This window comes from Saccopteryx leptura, chromosome 7, assembly GCF_036850995.1.
Source record: "Saccopteryx leptura isolate mSacLep1 chromosome 7, mSacLep1_pri_phased_curated, whole genome shotgun sequence".
NCBI classification, from domain to species: Eukaryota; Metazoa; Chordata; class Mammalia; order Chiroptera; family Emballonuridae; genus Saccopteryx; species Saccopteryx leptura.
The window spans coordinates 102493697-102516037 of record NC_089509.1 but is presented as its reverse complement, the minus strand read 5'-3'; the positions used below and the strand labels follow the sequence as shown (position 1 = coordinate 102516037).

At 55.1% G+C, this 22341-nt stretch overlaps 1 protein-coding gene across 12 annotated transcripts in view; it reads left to right on the top strand.

Moving 5' to 3' along the window:
- Window positions 1-22341, top strand: part of TNS1 (tensin 1) — a 195904-nt gene that overhangs the window by 148547 nt on the left and 25016 nt on the right. For 6 of the 12 annotated variants that reach the window (XR_010746667.1, XM_066346644.1, XM_066346651.1 and 3 more), the window contains 6 exons: window positions 5654-5740; window positions 10613-10809; window positions 11772-11847; window positions 16139-16231; window positions 16737-16760; window positions 17263-17301. Coding sequence is in view for 11 of the 12 variants with exons in the window: in XM_066346644.1 (XP_066202741.1) it covers window positions 5654-5740; window positions 10613-10809; window positions 11772-11847; window positions 16139-16231; window positions 16737-16760; window positions 17263-17301 (516 nt within the window). In the remaining variant the exon portion in view is untranslated. The remainder of the gene's footprint in view (window positions 1-5653; window positions 5741-10612; window positions 10810-11771; window positions 11848-16138; window positions 16232-16736; window positions 16761-17262; window positions 17302-22341) is intronic. The other 6 variants (XM_066346640.1, XM_066346641.1, XM_066346643.1 and 3 more) reach the window with 6 other exon arrangements.

Here is a 22341-nt window from a genome sequence, read left to right as displayed (position 1 = left end):
GGGGAAGGCACGGAGAAGACTGGAGGGAGGTCCCTGTAGGTTCAGATTCTCTCTTGAGCCCTCCCAGAAGCACAACCAAACCTGAGAGGGTGTCCTGAAACCCTTAGGGTCTATCTGAGTGTTCAACCCTGGAGAGTTCTTTCAGGATATTTCTCTGTTTCCGGGGAGGCCAAGGTCCCCCTTCTTGTCCGGCTGTCCTATTAGTCTTTGCTTTCAGACCAGTTTTGTATGGGAAGCAGGCACTGACAAAGAAAGCTCCGTCTCCTATCAGAACGTGAATGGACTTATCTTTCTGAAGAGAGGAGAGGGAGTGGGGCAGCTGGCAGAGCTTATTGGGAAGATAATGGCAAGAAACGACAGACTGTCCAGAGCCGCGCTGGGAGGGACAGGAAAGGTTCACCTTCCTTCCCGCCGGCCTAAGCCTCTGACCGTACCGTGAGGGCAGCCAGACGGGAGGGAGATGCTGGGGGTTGATTCTGTTGTGGCGATAAAGCCCGGGTAAGGGTAAACCAGAGACGGGGGCTGGGACTGGGACGGAGTGGGTGTGGTGGGGACAGTTCCGCAGCTGACAGGGCGATGGAAGCTCAGGGAGGTGACGAGGAGCCTGGGCAGCTGACTCTGCCCTGCACCTCTTTTTCCTAAATTAGGGAAGCTGAGTCACCATGCCAGCTGCAAAGAGTGAGGGAGACACCCTCGCTGGGGATGGATGGTGGATTTGGAGAAGTAGCCAAGGGCGGGCCAGCTGGGTATTGGGCTGGGCCCAGGACCTGGGTGTGGTGCATGGACACCCTGCTCCTGTACTTCAGAGCAGAGAGCACAGTGCCCAGCTCAACTATCTGTAACTGAAATTGGCCACAATGGAAGAATTTACACCATTGAAACTGGCAATCAGGACTTCACTTGTCCTGGAAAACTAGTCTAGCAGCACCTCACTGCTTCTGCCTGAGAGTCAAAACCCAGGATATGTAGCTCTGTAACCACAGGAGTGAAAGGAAGGCTCCAAGGGGGTGGTCCAGGCAGGACTGGTGTCCTCTGCTCTCTCCCCTGCCTGGGCCCCTGAGACAAGGACTCCCCAGCTTCTTTGTCAGCAGAGATGCTTCTCCTCCTGGTTTTGCTGAACGGAGGGGAGTGGGGCCCTCTCGTTTACAGGGTTGGAGTAGTGGCCTGAGGGATAGTGACACTGTAGCCCAATAAGGGGCAGGATCTAGGAGGCTTTTCTCTGGGGAGCAGGATGAATTTCCTCCCCCACCAAAACCATTCTGTATAGCTCTCCTGAGCTTGCTCGAGAGGCAGGCATACCTGCGTGGTTCAGGAAGGATATCCAACTTGTAGTGCGTTTCCTTCGGCCTTTTCTCTTCTATTAGCTTTTGAGGTTTTGACTGTCAACCTCCATATCCCATAGCTGCTATGTCTTTGGCTGCCAAGAGGTCATAGGAAGGGGGTGATAGTGTTGGCACATATCAGCTCCCATCTCCTCCAACTGTGAGTGACTCAGGAGCAGGGATGAGATGGATGGAGGAGACAGTTGGATTTAGCTTCCAGGGCTGTAAAGGGGCCTCTTGGGTCCGTGCCCTCTCATGAATGGTATTTCTTATGTCGGTGCTCCCACTGGCACAGCTGCTTTAGAAGGCCTTCAAGATGTCTGCACTGCATGTGCAGATAAAGGCACCTAGGCAGGATCAGTGTGCAGCACTGTCGAGGAGCCAGGGGGATAAACTTCCAGCATCACCCCTTTCTGCTTATTCTACTTCTGCAAGAAGCTGGAACATAAGCTTTAACATGAGTAATCCAGGAAGCTCAGATCTGAGGGAGAACCTCTCCATGGCCATGAACCTGATCTGGTTTCTCCTGGCTTTTCTCCCTCGGGTCTTCATTTCTCTACCTGGCTGTCCTCCGTGCTCAGCCCTATGTCCCTGGTTCGTTCCACTTAGATCCAACAACTTCTTAAGGTTTTATGGCAGCTTAGATCTCAGAGAATTATAGAGGTAGCTTTCTTAACTCAATAAAGAGTAGGTACCAGAAACCTGTAGCACACATTACACTTTCATGTGAAACATGAGAAACATTACTATGATAGCCAGGGACAAAATAAGAATACCCATTATCACCACTATCATTTAACATTGTATTGGGTGTCCTAGCCAGTGCAATAAGACAAGAAAAAGAAATAAGAGTCAGAGTTAGTGAGTCCAATATAGTTATCTTATGATCCTGATTCTGTGACTAGATAGTTCTCAAATGTCTCTAGAGGTAGAGATTTCAATGCATGTTGGAAATAACGATATGGATCTTATCCTTAAGGAGTCTAGAGTTCAGTAAAGGGACAAAGGAAATGGAACTTTAAAGTGAAGTAATTTATAATGAGAGATATGGAGAAAGTTTTGTGGGAATGAGGAAAAAGGAGATACCACTATCAGCTGGAGAGATTGGAGAGCTCTGTGTTGAGTGTAGATTTTAAACAGAGCCTTGGACAATGGGTAGGATTTTGAAAGTGAATGGGGCCTTTGAAGAGAAGGTTCATAGTGAAGACAGAAAAGCATAGGAAATGATTGAAGAATAGAGTAGATTGAGAGCACATAGGCTGTGTGAGAGAGTCAAGAAAGGTAACCTGGGCCCTGCCTCTGGTTGATCTTAAATACCAGGCTAAGGAGCTTGGATCTTACCTACTAGCAATATAGGAAGCTGTATTTTAGTTAGGAGAGTATGCCATGATCAGAGCTGTAGTTTAGGAAGATGTACCTGATGAGTCTGGGCAGAAATGATGCAAAATGAGAGAGACTTAGGAGCTTGTTAGGGGACTGGACTGGGTGCTGACTTGACCACTGACCTTGGAAATGAAAGAGATGGGTGCCAAGGGTGCTATCCAAATAGCGATTATTTACAAATCGACTGGGTGGAGTGGGTAAGGGACGGGGAGACATCAAAGATGATTCCGAGGCTCCATGAACAGATATAGAATGATGGTTCCATTAATGAGCCAGGAGTTAAAAGGAAGAGCAATTTCTGGTGTAAGAAGAAGACCACCTCGGGGTTAGACATGCTGAGTTGGAGGTGATGGTGGCACCTCCTCTTAGAGATGTATGGAAGGCAGTTGAATATCCAGAGCTGGAGTTTGAAAGAGCGGAAAGAGATACAGATTTTGGAGGCATCCTCACACAGGTGAAGATGAAGGCTACGTCAGAAGGCACGGAGAAGAAAGAACGTAGGTTAGAATGGCCGCCAGGGGAATGGAGGCCATGCAGGGGACTGAGAGTGGATGTTCAGGGCGGTGAGAGGAGAGGGGGACAGCGAGCGGGTCATCACAGAAGTCAGGAGAGTAAAGGGTTTCCAGGGGAAGGAGCGGGGTGTCAGCAATGTCACTGTGGAGAGGTCGTGAGGAGGAACGAGAAAAAAATGCATTGTGCTTGCCAAAGAGGTGGCCCCAGTCGTTTTCAAAGGCATATTTTCAGCAGCTGTGACGGTGATGGAAGCCAGGCTGAGGGGCTGAGGGGTGAGTGGGGAGAGAGTGCAGCCTGCCAACTACTCTTTTGAGTGGTTTTGTGATACAAGGAGAGAGATGGCAGCCAAAGAGGACTTCCCTTGTGTGAATAGAGGAACCATAAGGATGTTTTTTAGAGAAAGAGGTTGAATTTGGAGGGTTAGAGGGAGAAGAAAAGGATATGAGAGAAAAGAAATTGATAGAGTAAGAGCTCTAAGAAAGTCAATAGGTTGAGGAGTTCAGGTGGCTAAGTTAGGCTCAACCAAGAGGTGAGCTACCTCTTCACGAAATAATAGAAGACAGATACAGATACAGGGATATAGTGGTGTCGAGGCTTTGGGAGTTTGAATTGAGAACCCTATTTTTACATTTCATCATGGAAATAAGATGAGATCAAGGCCCATTTGATTATTCATTCAATACGAAGCCTTAATCTGTGCTACATGCTAATCTTAATTCTGGGAAAATGGTGGTAAGCAAGGAAGTAAAAATCTTTGCCTTCATGGCAGAATTGGAAAAGAAACAAATAAACAAATACATATATAATATGTCAGGGGGGTGGTAAGTGCCGTGGAGATAAAGTGAAGTGTCAGTGAGGCGCAGAGGATGGGCGGGTGTTTGCACTTTACCTAGGATGGTCAGGGATGGCTTCTCTGGGCAGTGAGGGGACGTGCCAGGTGGAACGGCAAGTGCAAAGGCCCTGAGGCAGGAGTGTGCCTGATATGGGGAGTGTAGTGGGGCACGAAGTCAGAGAGGTGATGGGCATGAGGGGCCGCTAACATGGGCCTTGTAGGTGATCATAAAAACTTTGGCTTTTACTCATTATGGTGTCAGAAGTCTTAGGAAGAATTTGGGCAGAAGAGTGACTTTATCTGACTTTTTCTAAAAAGGGATCAGTGTGGGCTGGATGGAAGGAGGAGGCTGCTGACATTGATCAAGATGGTATCTGTGACAATGGTGAGAAATGCTCAGATTGTAGACATATTTTGGAGGTAAAGCCATCATGATTTATAGATAGACCGAAAGTGGAGAGAGAAGTAAGAGTCAAGGTTTTTGACCTGAGCAACTAGAGGATGGAGCTGCTCTTCCATGCGATGGGTACAAATGTAAGAAGAGCCGGCTTAGAGGGGCTATCAGAAGTGTGATTTGGGCCATGTTAGGTTGAGATGCCCACAAAACATCCGAGGTGGTGAGACATCTGAGTCAGGGGTCTCAGGGGGAAAGGAGAGTCGTCTGTGTGGGGATGTCAGGTAGCATGCCCCTGCAGGCTGTCTGTCACCTAGGGGGTGAGCACAGGGACAGGAGAGGTCCAGGAGTGTGTTCTGGAGCTGCGCTCCTTCAGGGTCAGAGACACCGGAGGAGCTGCAGGGAAGCTGGAATGGAGCAGCTTGTGAAGTGTGCAGGACAGCCAACAGGGCGTCGTTCCCTGGAAGCCAGGGCGGGGTGATGTTGGTCACCCGGAGGCCCCTGGGTGTGAGGGTGGCTTGGGAGTCAGCGAGGGGAGTAAAAGGATGACATAGCAAGTCCTTGTAGGGCATCCAGGCAGGCTCATTTTAAGCACTTTTCAGTGGTGCCCAGCAGCTGCGGGCAGGAATAAGGAATTGTCAGTGGCTCCCCCCACAGGAGAGGAGTTCTCTGGTAGGTGTGGCGGAAGAACAAAGGCTGAGGGAAGCCTGGATGCTGGGGAGTATGACCTTTGGGCTCAGCCTGACAGGGTCGCAGCTAAATCTAGGATAAGGCAGGTGAGCATGAGAGGAGAGGCCCCAGGATGGGGCCATGCTGACTGCAAGGGGCAGGTGACATGTGGGGCAATAGGACGGAAGCTCCTGGTCCCAGGCCTGCACCTTCTTACTCCACGCTGGGGTTAGAAATGAGAGGGACATGGTGTCCTTCCGGTCAGCAGGCGGTCTGTCTGTTCTTTGGAGAAGAAAGATCCTGAATCCACTCTCTCTTATCAGACATCAGATCCCAGATGCAGAACACCAACTAATCTTGATTTTCTCTTTGTTTTTGTTTTGTTTCGTCTTGTTTAATGCCTCGTCCCTTGCGTTTTTCGTGTGTCCTGTGTCCATCTGTCCCCTGTGCCATGGGTGTGGTGCCTTCCCTGCCTGGTGTCATCCTTCCCTTCCTGCTTGCCTCCCCTCCCTGCCGGCTCCCCTGGGGTGGTGTGGGCAGCGTATAACGCCAGATTGAGGGACATTGGGCAGCGTGTCAGCCACGGGCACCTTCCTCTCCACCGGCTCCGATCTTCCTCCCTTTCTGGTTGGTTCCTCTACTCCTCCTTCCCCCCATACCACTCCTTGGCCCTCAGTTTCTCTCTTCCCCTCCTTCTCGATGCGCTGTTTCTTCCAAACCTGTGTCCACTTTCTTCTTCTCTCCTTATTTTTCCATTTCCTCCTCCCTTCTTGCCCTTCTGTTCTCTTCTCCCTACCTGTCTGGTATGCTCTTTCACACCCCCCCCCCACTCTTTTCTCACCACCCTCCTCGCCCACTTCTCCCTCCTCCCTCCTCCCTCCTTCTGCATGAGCGAATGCTCCCACTTCTGCATGGACACAGGCCTGATGCTTCTGGCCTTGGCCTTACCTGCTGGGCACAGGGTCTGCAGTAACTAGACTAACATTCAGGTGCCCCGTGGACATGCAGGCTTTTGCAGTGAGGGCGATCAGCGAGGGCTCAGGACAGCAGCTCAGCTCTTTGGCCACCCTGGCCAGACCACCCGGGGTATAGAGCCAGGGCCTCAGCAGGAGCCAGGCTGTGCCAGCAGGCACAGGACAATGAGGGGCACCCCAGCTCCTGCTGCTCTGTCCGCTGCTGAGTACAGCACGCCCTGGAGACAGAGCATGCCCCGTGGCCTCATTCTGAAACTGATCTCTGGACCCATGGCCGAGAGTCAGAAGCACCTGGGTGTGTGTGGTCCTGAGTCTGACTGTGGTCACCTCTGTGACCACCTTCACTATGTCTACCTTGGTCTCTTGGACAAATGGACCCATAGGTTTTTGGACCTGGGGATTGAGTCACCTCACCCTTACCCTGCTCCTTGGAGCCTGGAGGCCCGGGTCGGGGAGAAGATGGTGGGTGCTCAGGCTTGCCCCTTGCTGTGACCTTGGTCAGTCTCAGTTAAAGCTTATTAGGGGGTGGTGGGAAGTGACTCCCAACGGCAGTGTCTGGAATTTCCTGGACCCTCCTCTGGTCCATGGACAATGGGGAGATGGCTCTAGCAGAATGCCTCTGTCTGCCTCCTCTCCTCTCCCTCCACCTTTTCCTCGGCCCAGTGGTGGGGAGTGCAGTGTTCAGCTGGGCCTGGGGTATGGGCTGTTCTGGGGCGGCGGGCCCGTCCTGAGGGGAGCTGGCATGGCTTGCCCTGGGGCTGCTAGTGTGATCGCGCCGTGTGGCTTTCTGGTGCCCTGGCCCAGCAGGTGGCCTCCCGGATCCCCTCACTTCCGGAGCCGGGCCTGCAGTCGGATACCTGCCCGCCACCTGGAGCTGAGGAACCCAGTCTTCTGGAAACTGGAAGGCTGGAAGGAAGAGCTGAGTCTGTGGGGGTGGGCGTGGCCAGACTGGGGTTTTGGGGGAGGCGATGAAGCCTGATGGTGGGTCATTTGTCCATAGGACCCACGGGCGGTTGGGCCGTGTCCTGCCAGAATGGTGTATTTACGGCCCCCAGAATTGCAGCGTGTGTGAGTGTGTGCATATGTGAGTGTGAGTGCGTTAGATGAAGTGAATTCAGTGCTGCGGATCCAGCCTGCTTGCAAGGGAAGCCTTAGAGCCAGCTGCTTCCCCCAAACACAGCACCGTCCTGGGGAGCAGAGTGAGGCCCCCTGGGAAATGGGGCTGGGCCGGCACCCTGCTTCAGGTCTGGCAGCTCGTGTGCAGGCCCTGGGCTGAGGCGCCCACTGTCCTGCAGGTGGCGGGGAAGCCCGGGGCCCACGGTGTGTGAGCAGCCCTCGGAGGACGACCGCGGGCTTCTGAATGTAGCGCGTTATTATCCGGAGGACACTTACGACCGGAGGGCACCCACCCCTCGTGCTGCTGGGGCTGCTCAGCGGCTGTGCTGGGAAGGCTTTCCAGAGCCCCCCCACCACCTCTTCTTGCCCCTGTCCTTCCTGAGCCTCCTCCAGCTGTGCTGTGTTTGGGGGCGGTGCCGACTACGGAGGTGCTGAGGGCGACCCTGACCACCTGCCGTTCGTGCTGCGTGAAGGCTGTGTGTGCGCACACGTGCGCATATGTGTGCGATGCCTGTGTGTGTGGGGAGTGGAGTACATAGGGACAGTGGCCCTGAGGGAGAGAATGGGACTTAGAGACTGAGAAAGGCCTGGGGTCTAGGGTGGTGGAGGCGAGGCGGGAGGTGGGGGGGTGGGCAGGCCTCTTTCTATGATCAGTCAGTCTCTAGGACATGAGGGAGGGGCGTTCCCGCTCTGACACTGGCTGTCAGCCTGTGTCCGGATGGCCCAGCTTGGCCGAGGAACAATGGGGCTCTCTTCTCTCCCCTCCCGTAGGGAAAGACAAGAGGGAGGGAACATGGCTCTCCAAGCTCTGAGGGGCAGATCTGGGCCTGCCAAGGGGGACAACAGTGAGACACTGTGTTCTCAGAATGCGAGAGGCCCTGGCTGGCCACTGGTGCCGCGGGGCGCTCTGTGGGGGGAGGGGCTGTCTGTCCCGTGGGAGCGGAATGCGGGGTCTTCCCCCTTCTGCAGAGGGAGGCGCCCCTGCAGCGCCCGAGCTCTCTGGAGGCCATTCTGCCTCTCCCCCTGCCTCCAGACCACGTCCCCGTGTGCCAGTCTGGTGGCTGTGCAGAGGGGACCCGAGGCGGTGAGACGGCTGTTCCAGGTCCTGCAGCCCTCTGCCGGGACCTCCCGTCCTCCACGCCTGGGAAGTCCCTCCAGCAGTCAGCCTCCCCTCCAGGCACTGCAACCAGCGGTGGCACTGAACACGGAGGGTGTTCTGGGCACACCGGGCAGGATGTTCTCTGTTCTTCTGGGAGATTCTGGTCCTCGAACAGACCCACTTTCAAGGGCGGGCATCAGATCTTGCCCAGGGAGACTGGCCACCCCTCGCCAAGGCACAGGAAGCTGCCAGAAAGAGGCTGCCGGGCTGGGCCCGCCGGAACTAAAACCAACCCTAATGCATTGCTGTTAACCTTGGGGCTGGACTTGGTTCCAAACCCCAAGAGCCTTTCCCGAATGGGCCTCCTTTGTCACAATTATTATTAGAAAATCAATGGCTATGTCTGTTTCTCTAATGTTCTTGCCAGGAATGAAACTAGCAGTAGTTCTGGACCAAGCTGCCCAGGAGGGCCGAGGGGCAGGGGGCTTGTTGGCAGAGGGAGAGGCGTGGCCTAAGGCAGGGGCACCAGCAGGCCCGGTGGGAGGTGCAGCGGAGTCTCTGCGGGCTGGAGCCTGGGACTAGGGGTAGAGTCCCTGTGCGCTGCTCAAGACTTTCAGACACGCACCCCGTCTTTCATCTAGCCCCTGGTTAGGACGATGCGACCCCCAATTTTCTATTCTGAAAGTCAGGGCACTTCAAAGCTAAGGGCTTATTTGCTGTGAGAGGACCAGTGTGTGAGTCCAGATTACAATCCCCACTTGGGCTCCTTCCTCTCAGTTGGGATGGCAAACAGGCTGCCTCTCAATAATGAATAGTTCCGAGTGGAGACGCGAAACACTAGCTAGCGGGTACCTTCTGCATTTGCCCATGCGTGTGCCAGTCGGGCCACTCTCCAGACGGGGCCTCTGATTACAGGAGAGTCTGAGTGTGTGTCTTGCGGAGCGGGTCTGTATGTGTGCGTGTGTGTGTGAGCCCGTCTCTAGACTTGGCAGCCAGCAGCCTGCTGTTCATGACGAGTAGGAAGGCTTCCCAGCATGTGCTGCTCATGGCAGCCTCAGCGACCATGCCAGACGGGAGCTGGGAGGCCGCCCGGGGTGTGCAGACCCCACTCTGGAGGGCAGATGATTCCGCCTGAAGGAGGCTGGTTTCTGCTTGGCTGCACTGGCACATTCTGAGGGACCAGCACTGTGTGCGTGTCTGTGTGTGTGTGTGTGTGTGTGTGTGTGTGTGCGTGCGTGCTTGCGTGCGCCACGGGACAGTGTTCCCAGGTGTGCTGGCCTGAGGCTGTGTGGCTAGGGTCTCAATCCCATGTGACCTCTGGTAAGTCCCATCACCTTCTCTCCCCTGACCTGCTGTTGGGTGGTGGTGAAGGCAGGGCTGAGGACTTCCTGGCACGCGATAATCAGGACCGGGAGCCTGTTCTCAGGCTGGGTCTTGGCCTCTGGGACCTGGGGCGGGGTGGGGGGTAAGTTTTCTAGGATTCTGGAGCCAGCTCAGTGAGGCAATGGGTTCCGTGCCTCGGCCAGCTGTGGGAAGAGGGAGTGGGAAGGAAGGAGGGTGGGGTTAGCATCCCCGGCCTGTGGAAGGGGAGGAAGTACAAAAAAAGCAGATGGTGCTCATGACTCCAGCTCTTTGCCTGCTGTTCTGCTGGCAGGGGCCGGGTAGGAACCTAGACCTTCACTGGGGCAAGAAAAGGGGTGGGTAGCTAAGGACTGGCATAAGGGAAGTTGGTAAGAGGTTTCAGAGGTTCACTGGATGAAGTTGGGGAACCCCAGAGAAGGTCAGCAAGAATCCAGGGGCCGGTTGAGGCTGGGGACTTTATAATAAGACTTAGTCATTTCTTTGTTCCTTTTTGGGAGCACCATTTGCAAGATGATGCATTATTCGCTCTTTCCAAAAGTTCTTCCCCATGGGCCTGATGTTGCTTGTTGGTTGATCAGTCGCCTTGGAGACTGTCTCTCCTCCCTCCACCTTCCCTCATTTGCCTGGAAGCCCTGGCCCTCTGCCTCCAGGCCTTGGAAGGAGTTGACATCTGTTTCTTGTATCAGTCCTTTGTGCTCTGGGCCCCAACCCTGTGCGGAGTAGATTCCTAGTGAAGGCCAGCCCAACCTAAGCAGGTCCCCCACCCTGCAGAAAAGCCCAGGCTGTGGGCAGAGGGAGACGGGGGGGGGGGGGGAGGTGCAGAGGGGAGACAGACCCAGCTCCAGCATGGCCCCTGAGCTTGCACTGTCTTCTCTGGGGAAGTTAGGCCCTATCGATCCTTTCTCGTACACGATGCTCATGGCCCCCTCTGCCTGCCATTCCTTCCAGGGGTGCAGGCTCGGGAGAAGCAACCCGCGGAGCCCCCAGCCCCTCTCCGGAGGCGGGCGGCCAGCGACGGACAGTATGAGAATCAGTCTCCAGAGCCCTCGTCCCCCCGGAGCCCCGGGGTTCGCTCCCCTGTCCAGTGTGTGTCCCCAGAGCTGGCTCTCACCATCGCTCTCAATCCCGGAGGGCGGCCCAAAGAGGTGAGTCTTCGGGCCACATCCTAGGGCCACAGAGGGTGTCAGAGCCTATCGGAATGCCCCAGGAACATGGTGGTCAACCGGGTGGCACTGACCTGTAATTTTTCCTCCCCACGTCCTCACCTAGGGCTCTGGCATGTGGAATCTGGAGCTCATTGCCTTCCCTAAAATAGCTTTTATATCCTCACATCTTCCATTAACATTGGGATTGATTCCCTTCTTGACTCCCAGAGAGTGCTCTGAGCAGGGTGGGAAGGATCCTGGGCTGACCCGGGGGCCCTCAGTCTGTAAACTTCAAACCAGATTCATAGAGTATGACAAAGTGTTTTTGAGCCCTTTCTAAGTATAGGATTTGCTCCAGAGATCTAATTTCAATGCTAAAATGTTTGCACTTCTGAGACATTTCAGTGGTTTGAGGCAGCAGGTCTTAAATTTCGGCGTGTGTAACAATCACCAGGAGTTTGTTAAAATGTAGATTCCCCAGTTGCACCTCCAGAGATCCCACATGCTAGCTCTGGGAGGGGCCCGGGAATCTGCATTCTGAACAGGCACTCTAGACGATTCTGAGGCGAGTAGTCCGTGTCTGATAAAACCCGGGCTGAGTTATTCTGGACATGAATGGCTTTTGGATCTTTTCTCTCCTGCCTCCTGCCAGAACTTGAGTCTCCTGCCCCCAGACTCCTCTCCTTGGCCCTATTCTGAAATGTTTCCAAAGCAGGTGCTCCTGAACTCTGCCTGGGCCTTGCACATGACGTTGCAAAATAGCCACTTTCCATTCTCTTGGCTACAAGGAGTTGCTGGGGCCATGGATGGGCAACATCTGCCTCTGACCTCTGTGTTCACCTGGGCAGGGGTGGGTGGCAAGGCTGGCGAGGGGCTTTGTGGGCTGGTTAGTTGGGAAATGCTTCCTGTCAAGGTCACGGTCACCAGTGGAGCCCTTTCCTCCCCGTGTTTTTCTCCTGCAGTCCCACCTGCACAGCTACAAGGAGGCCTTCGAGGAGATAGAGGGAGCCTCTCCAACCAGCCCGCCGCCCAGTGGGGGTAAGCGCTCCCCACTAAGCCTGTCTTCCTTGTGTCCGCTCAGGCCCCTCTCTCGGCCCCTGCCTGTGTAAGCACCCCAGGTTTGGGGGCAGGGGTGCTGGCAAAGTTGTGCAGAGGCACAGTCTGCCTCCTGTCATCTTATGGCTTGTTTCTCCTCACCCGCCACCCCCCACTTCTGTTGTCCACACTCCCACGTCTGAGAATGCAGCAGCGAAGTCTTAGGATCCCCCTGACTGACTGGGGCCCTGGGCTCCACGATGTGGACTTTTCCTCGTGGCTGACAGTCTTCACATCCTGCGTACAAAACATCCCCTACCCTAAAGTGACCCTTTGTGACTTGCTTGTGTGTCTCTGAGACACCCCTTGACCTTCTTGCCTCCTATGCCCTTTTCTGTGTGCATCCGGGCACCTCAGTTGGCTTCCCTCAAGGACAGAAGGGCCCAGCGTGCTCAGGCTGGCCGGGTCCCTGTCTCGCCCACCCTTGGCCTTCAGGCAGGAGCGTCTAGTCTGTACCCCCGTGTGGAGTTACTGGGGAGGCAGATCCCCAAAGGGCACCCAAGGAGAAGACCCAGATGAGCGCAGGAGTGGGACAGTGCCCTTTCTTTTCTTTCTTTTTTTTTTTTTTAATTTTATTTATTTTTTACAGAGACAGAGAGTAAGTCAGAGAGAGGGATAGATAGGGACAGACAGACAGGAACAGAGAGAGATGAGAAGCATCAATCATTAGTTTTTCATTGCACGTTGCAACACCCTAGTTGTTCATTGATTGCTTTCTCATATGTGCCTTGACCGCGGGCCTTCAGCAGACCGAGTAACGCCTTGCTGGAGCCAGCAACCTTGGGTTCAAGTTGGTGGGCTTTTTTGCTCAAACCAGATGAGCCCGCGCTCAAGCTGGCGAGCTCGGGGTCTCGAACCTGGGTCCTCTGCATCCCAGTCTGACGCTCTATCCACTGCGCCATCGCCTGGTCAGGCGGACATTGCCCTTTCTTTGGTAGAGGAGACACGCAGAGGAGCTGGGAGAAGCCCTTCCTGGGAAAGCAGTGCAGAAACCATACCAGGCTGCGGAGGACTCAGGGTCCCCACGGGGCGCCTGGGTCGGCAGAGGAGGGAGAGACTGGGACTGCTCTGGGACTGGGTTGGCTGGGCCAGGCCCGAGCTGTCTGTGCATTTGCCCTGGCGAGGGGGGAGGAGTGTGAGGAGGAGAGCTGGGCCTGGCCGGGCCGTCTCCCGGTGACTGCCTGTTCCGCGGAAGGACTGTGGCGCCAGAACCTGGCCCTTGTTCCAGCAGAACTCGTGCTGGCTGCCCCGTCTCAGGCACGCAGGAGGCGGCCATTGTGACCGGAGGCCGTGGCTCTCCTTAGAGCAGTGCTGTCCAATGGAAATATGACGTGAGCCATGCTTGTTATTTAAACATTTTTAGTAGCCACATGAAAAACATAGCAGGAAGCTCTGGCCGAGGAGTTCAGGGGACAGAGAGCCGTCCTGGCTGCGCTGAGGTTGTGGGTTCCATCCCGGTCAGGGCACATATGAGAAGCAACCAATGAGTGCACAACTAAATGAAGTAACTAAGTAGGAACGAGTTGATGCTTCTCTCTCTCTCTCTCTCTCTCTCTCTCCTTTCCTCTCAAATCAATGGAAAATTTTTAAAAAAAGAACATAGCAGGAAATTGGAGAAATTAAATTAAACGATGTTTTTTTATTTAACTCCAAATATCCAAAATACTATCATTTCAATAGGTAAATCAATGTGAATGTATTAATGCAATATTTTTCAATCTTAAAAAAATGTAAAAAGAAGTTGGTGAAACTAATTTTAATAATAGGTTGTATTTAACCTCAAAGATCTAAAATATCATCAATTCAATACGTATTGATATTTTGAGATAGTTTGTGTTTCACCTCAAATCTCTGGAATCCGTGTATGTTACAGCTCTCAGGTCAGACGGGCCACATGGCGGGTTCTCAACAGCCGCGTGTGGCTCCTGGCCGCCACCATGTTGGACAGTACCAGCCCCCGGCAGTCTGCTCCAGGGACAGCTCTGTGGCCTTTTATGACTCCATGGAATCTTTCTCCCTGGTTTTATCCTTTACCTTCGCACCTACTCTGATTCCCGGTCGGTCCAAACAGCCAAGATCTTGGCCGTCACCCTGTTTGGGACGGAAGCCATGTAGGCTGAGCTTGGGTTGGGTTTTGCCACTTGTTCCTGTTCCTGTTCTTCTCTTTCTCCCCTGGGTCAGCCCTGGATGCCCCGGGGGGTGGGGCGGGGAGGGAGGCAGGATAAGTCAGAGGTTTCATCCATGCGCAGGGCTGGGAGAGAGGGCAGAGGCGGAGAAATGTGAGGAATTCAGCTGGAAGCAAAGGTCTTGCCCGGCCTCAGGGCCGCCCACTCGTCTGCTGCAGAGAAGGGCCAGAGGCTGGGGACGGAGGCATGCACGAGTAGGGAGCTGGAGGTGTGAGGGGGACCGAGAGACACCTCCCGTACCAGGGGGCTGGAGAGCCTCGTGGTCATTCCATGGACCGTGGCCTGTGAGGTTGGCTCATTCTTCCGTAATTTATTACACTGAAATTCATTTGTGTGACAAGCTTTAATAAGTGGGTGATAAGTGTCTGTTGTGTGTGAAGGAAGAGGGAGGCACAGACAGGCACCAGGCCTGGGCCTAGGCAATGCCCGGATGTGTGTGTTTGTACACAATTGTCCCCTCTGCTGTGCCCGCTGGAGCCTGTGGGGTCTCACTGTTCTCACAGACACCTGCGTACACACCTGCATTCACAAATAAGTTATAGAGGTTATTTGCGTTAGAGATTGTATTATGTTAGTTTTCCATCTGTCTCACTGTCCTCTGGAGAAGGGAGATGGGACCAGGGAGGGTCCCAGAGCTACTGTGTATGGGGGGGTCCTGGAAAACTGAGGGCCACACTAGACTGTGGAGGCCGCCGGTGCGGGCAGGCAGCCTCTGGCGGGTCTGTGTGGCTGCGTGTCCTCCAAGCCCATGGCCTCTGCAGGCTCCTGATGGCCGCGATAGGAGACACAGAGCTCATTTTCTTACCTGTCCTTGGAGGTCAGCTGGGATACATGGCAGCCGCCGTTGAAAAACCTCGTGACTGAATGGAACAATCTCTCTGTCGATCAGCTCAGAGTCTGGCCTCTTCCCTGGCCGGTGTGACAAAGCATGACAACCCTTTCTGACCTTGCGTGCTATGTGACACTTCTAACCTGGACAGGTGGCTTGGAGGGACCTGGGGTTTGCGCAGGGCATTGGTGCTCTTGCTCAAGGCTTGTGGCCACTGGACTTCTCCCTCCTCTAGAACAGTGAGGTTTGGGCAGCGGGGGGCCCGGAGAGCCCCATGCTGAGGAATTTTCTCTTCCTGAGGTTTGTAAGGGACCTGCCTGGCTGGGAGTCAAAGGCCTCTGGCCGCGACTGGCCTGGGTTCACAGGTTGGCACGGTTCCGCTGCTCCCTTCTCCTCTGTCTGTCCTTTACAGGATGTGCTCTCTGGGTGCTCCATTTTCCTCTGTTCTCCTCTAAGTCCGTCTGAGTGCCTGGTTTAGAGAGACTGTGTGTGTGTGTGTAGGGAGAGGGGGAGCTGGAAGGGAGAGGGAATGCTCTATGAGAAAGTCAGAGCTAGCCGAAGAAACCTGCATGGATGTTGTAAAATGTAAACCAGGGGTCTCCAAACTTTTTACATAGGGGGCCAATTCTCTGTCCTTCAGACCGTTGGAGGGCCGGAGTATAAAAAAAACTATGAACAAATCCCTATGCGCACTGCACATATCTTATTTTTAAGTAAAAAAACAAAACGGGAACAAATACAATATTTAAAATAAAGAACAAGTAAATTTAAGTCAACAAACTGACCAGTATTTCAATGGGAACTATGCTCCTCTCACTGACCACCAATGAAAGAGGTGCCCCTTCCGGAAGTGCGGTGGGGGCCGGATAAATGGCCTCAGGGGGCCGCATGTGGCCCGTGGGCCGTAGTTTGGGGACCCCTGATGTAAACCATGGCGTGTGAGGGCACCGTAGTGAAGAAACTAAGGGCCTAGGGAAAGAAAGGATTTTCTCAGGGCCAGGACAAGGACACCACACCCTGCCTCACTTTACCCTTTAAATGGCGGAGGAGCACCGGGTAGGAAAGGGCAGTGGAGCCAGAGCAGCAGTCTGGGGCCTTCTGGGGCCCGCGGTCCCCAGCACGCCGTCGCCTCCTTCCTGCCCCTCCCCCCTCCCCGGTGCCTTCCCTCCCGAGACTCACCGTCACCGCCGTCTCCTCTCCTCTCCTCTTCCTGGCGCAGTGCGCTCCCCTCCAGGTCTGGCCAAGACACCCCTGTCGGCTCTGGGCCTGAAACCCCACAACCCAGCAGACATCCTGCTGCACCCCACGGGCGGTAAGTGACCCTGGCTGGAAGGGAGGCGGTGGGAGAGGCTGGGTGGGGGTCAAACTGGTGGTCCTGGGCGGGCCCCAGAGGTGGTGGGTCCTCCAGACCCTCCCAGCACCCTGGCTTTGCGCCCATGCTCAGGTCAGGGGTTGCAGCCTTCCTTCCCACTGATCTGTGGGGTCAAGGCCACGGCCAGGGTCCTCTGACTGGGGGAATTAGAGGCCTAGCCTCTGTTCCCTGGGGATGGGCAGCTCTGCCAGGCTCCCCTGTGCCCGTGTTCAGACACTTGTGGGTGCGGACACGTACGCACACATGTGTGGGCATGCCCACACGTGCTCACACTCCGGTCACACCTCCTCCTGCCTCGTCGCACTTCCCAGCTCCTCCCCTTCCGATGGGGTCCAGGGCCCTGAGTGGCCACTTCAAGCAGGCTGAGTCCAGAAACTTGCTCCCTAGACTCTGGTTTTAGAGCTAGGCTGGGGCTCTGGGGGCCAACTTGGCTTCTTTTCCTTAGTCACCAGAAGACTGATCCTGCCAGGTAGGAACGCAGTGGCATGCATGTGTGACCCACGCGGACACACGGCCGGGCACAGCCTCCCACTCAGGAGGGGTCTGCATGGCCGAGGACACGGAGTCACTGGGGGAAGAAGGGGGTGGGGGCTGCCTCTCACGGGGCCAGCACAGTTCTGCTTGAGACACAGCCGGAGGAAGGCCCGGGGCGGGTCTGTGATGGGGCCGGCCTGGACTCGGAGCCGTGGGGGCCAGGCTGGCTGCTCCTCTTTAAACCGTGCGCCCTGAGCGCCTCCCCACCCTGGGACCGGGGGGTCCTGTCAGGGTGGGCCTCACCCCTCACGCTGGGGCACGTCTGTGGAGTCACCTCTGCCCTGGCCTCACTCCTGCCTTCCCTCCTCCCTTTTCTCAGCAAATTCACCTGCAAGAAGTAATCTCTGCTAATTGACTTCTCTCTCTTTTTTGCTCTCCTTCTCCTCCCTCTTCATCACCCGCCTCTCTTTCCTCCATCTTCCCTCATCTTCCCTCAGAGGAGGATGAGGGGAAGGAGGCGGCAGAGCTGTCCGAAGGTAAGTGCTGGCTTGCTGTGTGGCGCTTCCCGCTGTTCGGGGTCTGGGAATGGCTCTTCACACAGAGCTTGATCTGGCTGGCTGGGGGCAGCTGTCTTTGCTGACCATGTCCCGAGTGACCGGGCACACAGCCCCCCCCCCCCGGTCTCTGCCCACTGGTGAAGCCCTGTCATCCTAGAAACCGTTTGAGTCCTGACTGAGGAGCTCGTAGTGTGGGTCCAGGCACAGCCAGTGGCCCGGTGCCAGTGCGGTGCCAACTTGCTGACGGCACGCACCTCCTGCTGCCGCCAACTCCAGGGGCATTGCCGCCAGCTGGCCTGGGGGTGCAGCAAGCCCTGTGGGGGGCCAGGGGCTTATTATTCCATTTCTTGGGTGTGAAGCCTGCACAGAGCTCAGAGCAGGGTTCCCTACCTTCGCGCTACTGACATTTGGGGCCGGACAGTTGTTAGTTGTGGGGCTGTCCTGTGCGTCGTAGAATGTGTAGCAGCAGTTCCTGGCCTCCGCCTGCTGCATGTCAGTAGCATGACAATCAAAATGTCTCCAACATTGCAAGCATCCTTGAGGGAGACAGTCACCCCTGTCGGACCACTGTCTTAGAGCCATGAGCTGATTTCTTGAAGCTCTTCCCTATTAACACAGACAGCAGGAGGTCTGTTTTTCTGGGATGTCGATGCCTTAGGGGGTTTCAGAAACACTACAGGCCCACCCGGATGCATCTGGACATCAGGCACATAATTTTGACAGTTACAAGGAGTTAGTATGTCTGTGACTCAGCTTAACCCTTAATTTAGATGAACTCCACATTGTACACGGAGAAACAGAAAGGGGATGCAATCTGGTTGAAAACCTTTAACTTATTAACGACAGAGTTCAGACGATGACTCAGCAGCAGGTGAAATGAAGGGGGTGCCAGCCTGAGGGGCAGGTGTGGGACTCTGTGGCATCTGGTCCGATTCAGGCCGTCTCCGCCAGGAGGGCTTAGATGAGGTGGGTGTTGAAGCACCTTCCAGCTCTGACATGTTAGATGTTCTGACTTTGCACCTGGACCCTAGGTCCGTGTAGCCTGCTTTCTTTAAAGGCTCCATCTGGTCTTCTTAAGCCCCCCTCTGCTTTCCATTGCGCTGGCCATCGTGACAGTCCGCCCCCACAGCAGACACGGGCTGTGCCTCTCTGAATCTGCCATCCCCCAGGGAGATGGCTGGAGCTTCCGTTAAGCTCTGCCCACTTCCAGCCAGAGTTCGGGCAGCCACACCAGGATGCCTGGGGGTTGCAGAACAAGGCACCCCAGCAACAAGCCCAGAGCGGGGTGAGCTGCAGCCTGGTCCTGGCTGCCGGTTCCCAACAGGACAGGGACGCTGGGAAAGGAGTCTCGAGTACGCGGGGGCCTGGAGCCAGTGCTCGCGTGTTTCAGATGCTCACCCACGCTCTCCCTGTGGTTGCTGACCTCAGCAGACGGCTGGAACCTCCAGCCCTCTCCAGTGGGAAGGTCTGGGGGAGATGACCCCACAGGCCGACAGGCCCTGGCCGTTGCCCACTTTGGGGTGGCCCTTCTGAGGAGTATCTGCAGAACTGAGCTGAGGCCTGCCCATGGCACAGGCACATCTCAGTCCCCAAGGTCCCGAGTCCTCCCACCCGCCTCCATCTATCCTCAAGCCACAGAGTTAGGAGGGGAAGGTCCTTAGGGGTCAGCTCTGCCACGCCCATCCTCTTCACAGCTGTGGAGCCGAGGTCATGTTTGTGGGGTGAGGGCCGGACCATCTGCCCAAGTCTGTGGGGTGAGGGCCGGACCATCTGCCCAAGGTCACAGTTAGGTGGCAGCGGGGCTGAGAGTGGAATGATCTCCTGTCTCCTAGTCAAGTGGCCATTTCAAAGCCCTCCTCCTGCCTCCAGGCACGGTGCCCTGGGATTCCAGCGTGGGGGTCGGAATTGCTGTCGTGGCCTGGGGAGTGGGGGCGGGTTAGGGGCAGGGAGCTAGGCTGTGGGCCGGCCGTTTCATTTTTCCTGACTCATGGCTACCTCCTGGTCAGACCAGAGCACATTCTTTGCTGACCCTCTGAAGCTCTGCTTGCTTTCCCTGCTGACACTTTGATAGAAAACTTAAAAAAAAAATGCCTGTGAGATTAAAATGGTCAGAGGCAGAATTACTCAGCCAGGGAAAAGAAGACTTTAGGGGCTCTGGTCTGTTGAAGGTGCCACGCTAAATGCATTAGGTTAATTTATTCTGTCATTGATTGGTTCATTTAGTCAATAAATATTTCGTGTGCCTACTATGTGATGGGCGTTCTGCCAGGCTCTGGGGATGTAATGATAAGCAGTTGCATTGTTCCTAATCTCATGGAGCATGTGCATGAATAGGAGCCAGAATTAAATGATTGCTCGGAATTACACATTGAAATAAGGGCTCCGCAGGGAAAGGGAGACAGTTTATGAGACCTTATGGCAAAGGCCCTGACTTTGGTTGATAAAGTGGGTGTGAAAGTGAGTGACATTAAGTTGGTGAAACTGGGATGAGAGGAGAGCATTCCATGTAGAGGAAAATGGCATGTGCAAAGGCCCTGAGGTGGGAGTCAACAGCATGGGGTTTGTTTTGTTTTTGTTTTTGTTTTTAGGAACTACAAAGTTAGTGAGGCTGAGAGCAAGGGGGAGCTGGAAGCTGGAACAAGGGGGCTCAAGGGGGAATATGGTACAGAGTGAGGTCCACTGGGCAGGGGTAGGGCCAGGTGGGGTTATCATCACATCTTTTTGGATAATCGCAGAAGCACTGAGAAAAAGGTGCTAGCAACCCCATTTTACAGATGAGGAGATGACGTTTAGGGCTGTTAAATGACTTATTTAGGTCCACACAGTCAGATCCTGCACTGGGCACAACCTCTGAACATAAACAGTAACTTTCCCGGGCACGAGGACTGGACACTCTTCTTCATGAAGGAAGGGGAAGGAAGAAAACTTGCAGCAATAACAATGTGAGGCTAACATCAAGAATATCTACCCAGGGACACAGGGAGGAATGGGAACAGGGACGCTCAGGTCAGGTTCTGTTTGTCCACAGGGTGAGATGGGACCATCTGGGCATAAAGGAAGACACACGGGCCTGGAAATACCCCCTCCTCAGATTCTTTCTCCTCCTCTGGGATCTTAGGGTAGTGCTGTGTGATGCAGATTTATTGAGCACCTACTATGTGCCAGGCCCTGTCCTAGGAACTGGAGGTATAAAGATGAGAGACAGAGCCTGGTGAGGACAGAGATGCCCACAGACACTTCAGCACGAGGGAGAGTGCTGAGCAGGGTAGGGACAGGGCATAATGAGAGCTCAGAGGCGTGGCATGTGGCCCCAAAAAGGTACAAAATCCTGCCTTTTGAGCTCCTGGATTGGGACTCGGGGTCTCTGTACCTCCCCCCTGTCCTTCCCCCACATGTCTTTATTTACTTGGAGTGGGTGGGCCCCTTCTCTCCAGGCGAAGAGGCTCTCCTGGGAGGCAGAACATGCACTTTAGGGTGTGGGCGAAGAGGCATCAGCGTCTCCAGCCTGGTGGGGCCGACTCACTCTTGGGCTCCCAGCTGCTTTCAGCTGCCAACAGCCACTTGGAATGGGTTTGGGCTTCTGGAATGTTCTACATGAAGCACCCTCCCCGGCCCCACCTCTCCCCCCCTGCCCAACCCTGTTGCCTCTGGGTGCAGCCGCTCCAGGATTGGAGGACAGGAAGGAGACGGCAGGAGAGAGGGTGGAGAGGGGCGGGCACAGGCCTGGCTGGGGCACAGGCGGGCAACGGTGGGGCTGCTTGTAAACACCTAATGGGAGTCAGCAAGGAAGAATTAGAAGGAACTTTCTCATCTCTTTATCACCTGATCCTGGCTGGGCAGGTGGGTCTTCTCACTCCCATTTTACAGATGAGGAAACTGAGTCCCAGGAAAGGTTCAGCAGCCTGTCCCAGGTCACCCGTCCAGCAAGCGAAAGAAAGAGAGCCCACAAGTTGTACATTGTACTGAGGTGCAGGGAGGGGGGGAGAGGAATTGACAGGAAAAGGAAGCATTTTTAATATAGAAGGCTTGTTCTGAAAACTGGGGAAAACTGAGTTTTGGGCCTAAAAGGTTGGTTTTGAATAGTTTTGGAGATGAACTCAGAACACTAGATAACTTCCCCAAGTCGCTCCTGCTTTGGGTTTGTGAGGAGCGGAGATTGGGCAAAGGGCTTCGCCCCCGTCGGCCTGGGTCAGGAGGACCCCGCTGTGGGAGAAGGGCTCCGGCTTCAGGGCTCACCCAGGTGGGTGTTGGCGGGCACTTCTGTGGCCAGCAAGAGTTCCAGGGAGTGAGAAAAATGAACACGCGCCTCTGATCACACACCTGCGTCAGGGTGGGGCTGGGCGCACGGATCGTGCATCTGCTAGCTGGTGGGACAGACACACGTCGAGGCCTAGTAGGTACCAGGCACTGCACAGGGGTGGGGGACGGATCCCCTGGCCATCTCTGGGTGGGAAAGAGGGGGTGCTGAGGGCTGTAGGGACCCCGGTGAGCCTGAGAGCCTGGAAGGGTTCAGGAGGAATTTTCAGAGAGACTGACCCCAGGCAGCGAGGGGCAGGCTGAGAGGGTAGGCCCTGGCCTTGGGTCTCGATGACCATTTCTGTGGGTGTGAGGCCCTCCTCTGCCAAGCTGGGTTACCCCAGAGCCTGGTGCCAGCCCCCCAAGACTAAAGACACACTGACATATTAGCTCCCCAATTTTCAGCTGGCTGTGTGTGTGTGCAGTGGCCCAGGGAGCAGGCACCGGGCCAGCCCACCTGGTTCCCTGGGCCGATCTTGCCACTTGCTCCCGTGTGACCTGGGCAGGATTCTTATACTTTCCAAAACCTGCTTTCCTCATATAACTGTTTGCTATTTTTATCATTATGAATAGCCCTGTGTGCTGGCTCTTCTCTGGGCGATGGGCTGGAGTTCGGGGTAGCAGCCCCCTCTGGGTGGCCCCCCTGTAGGCCCCCCTGAGCCAGCATTGAGAATCAGGAGACCACTGATTGGCTCTGTGTTCTGGGACAAATTGCTCCACCTC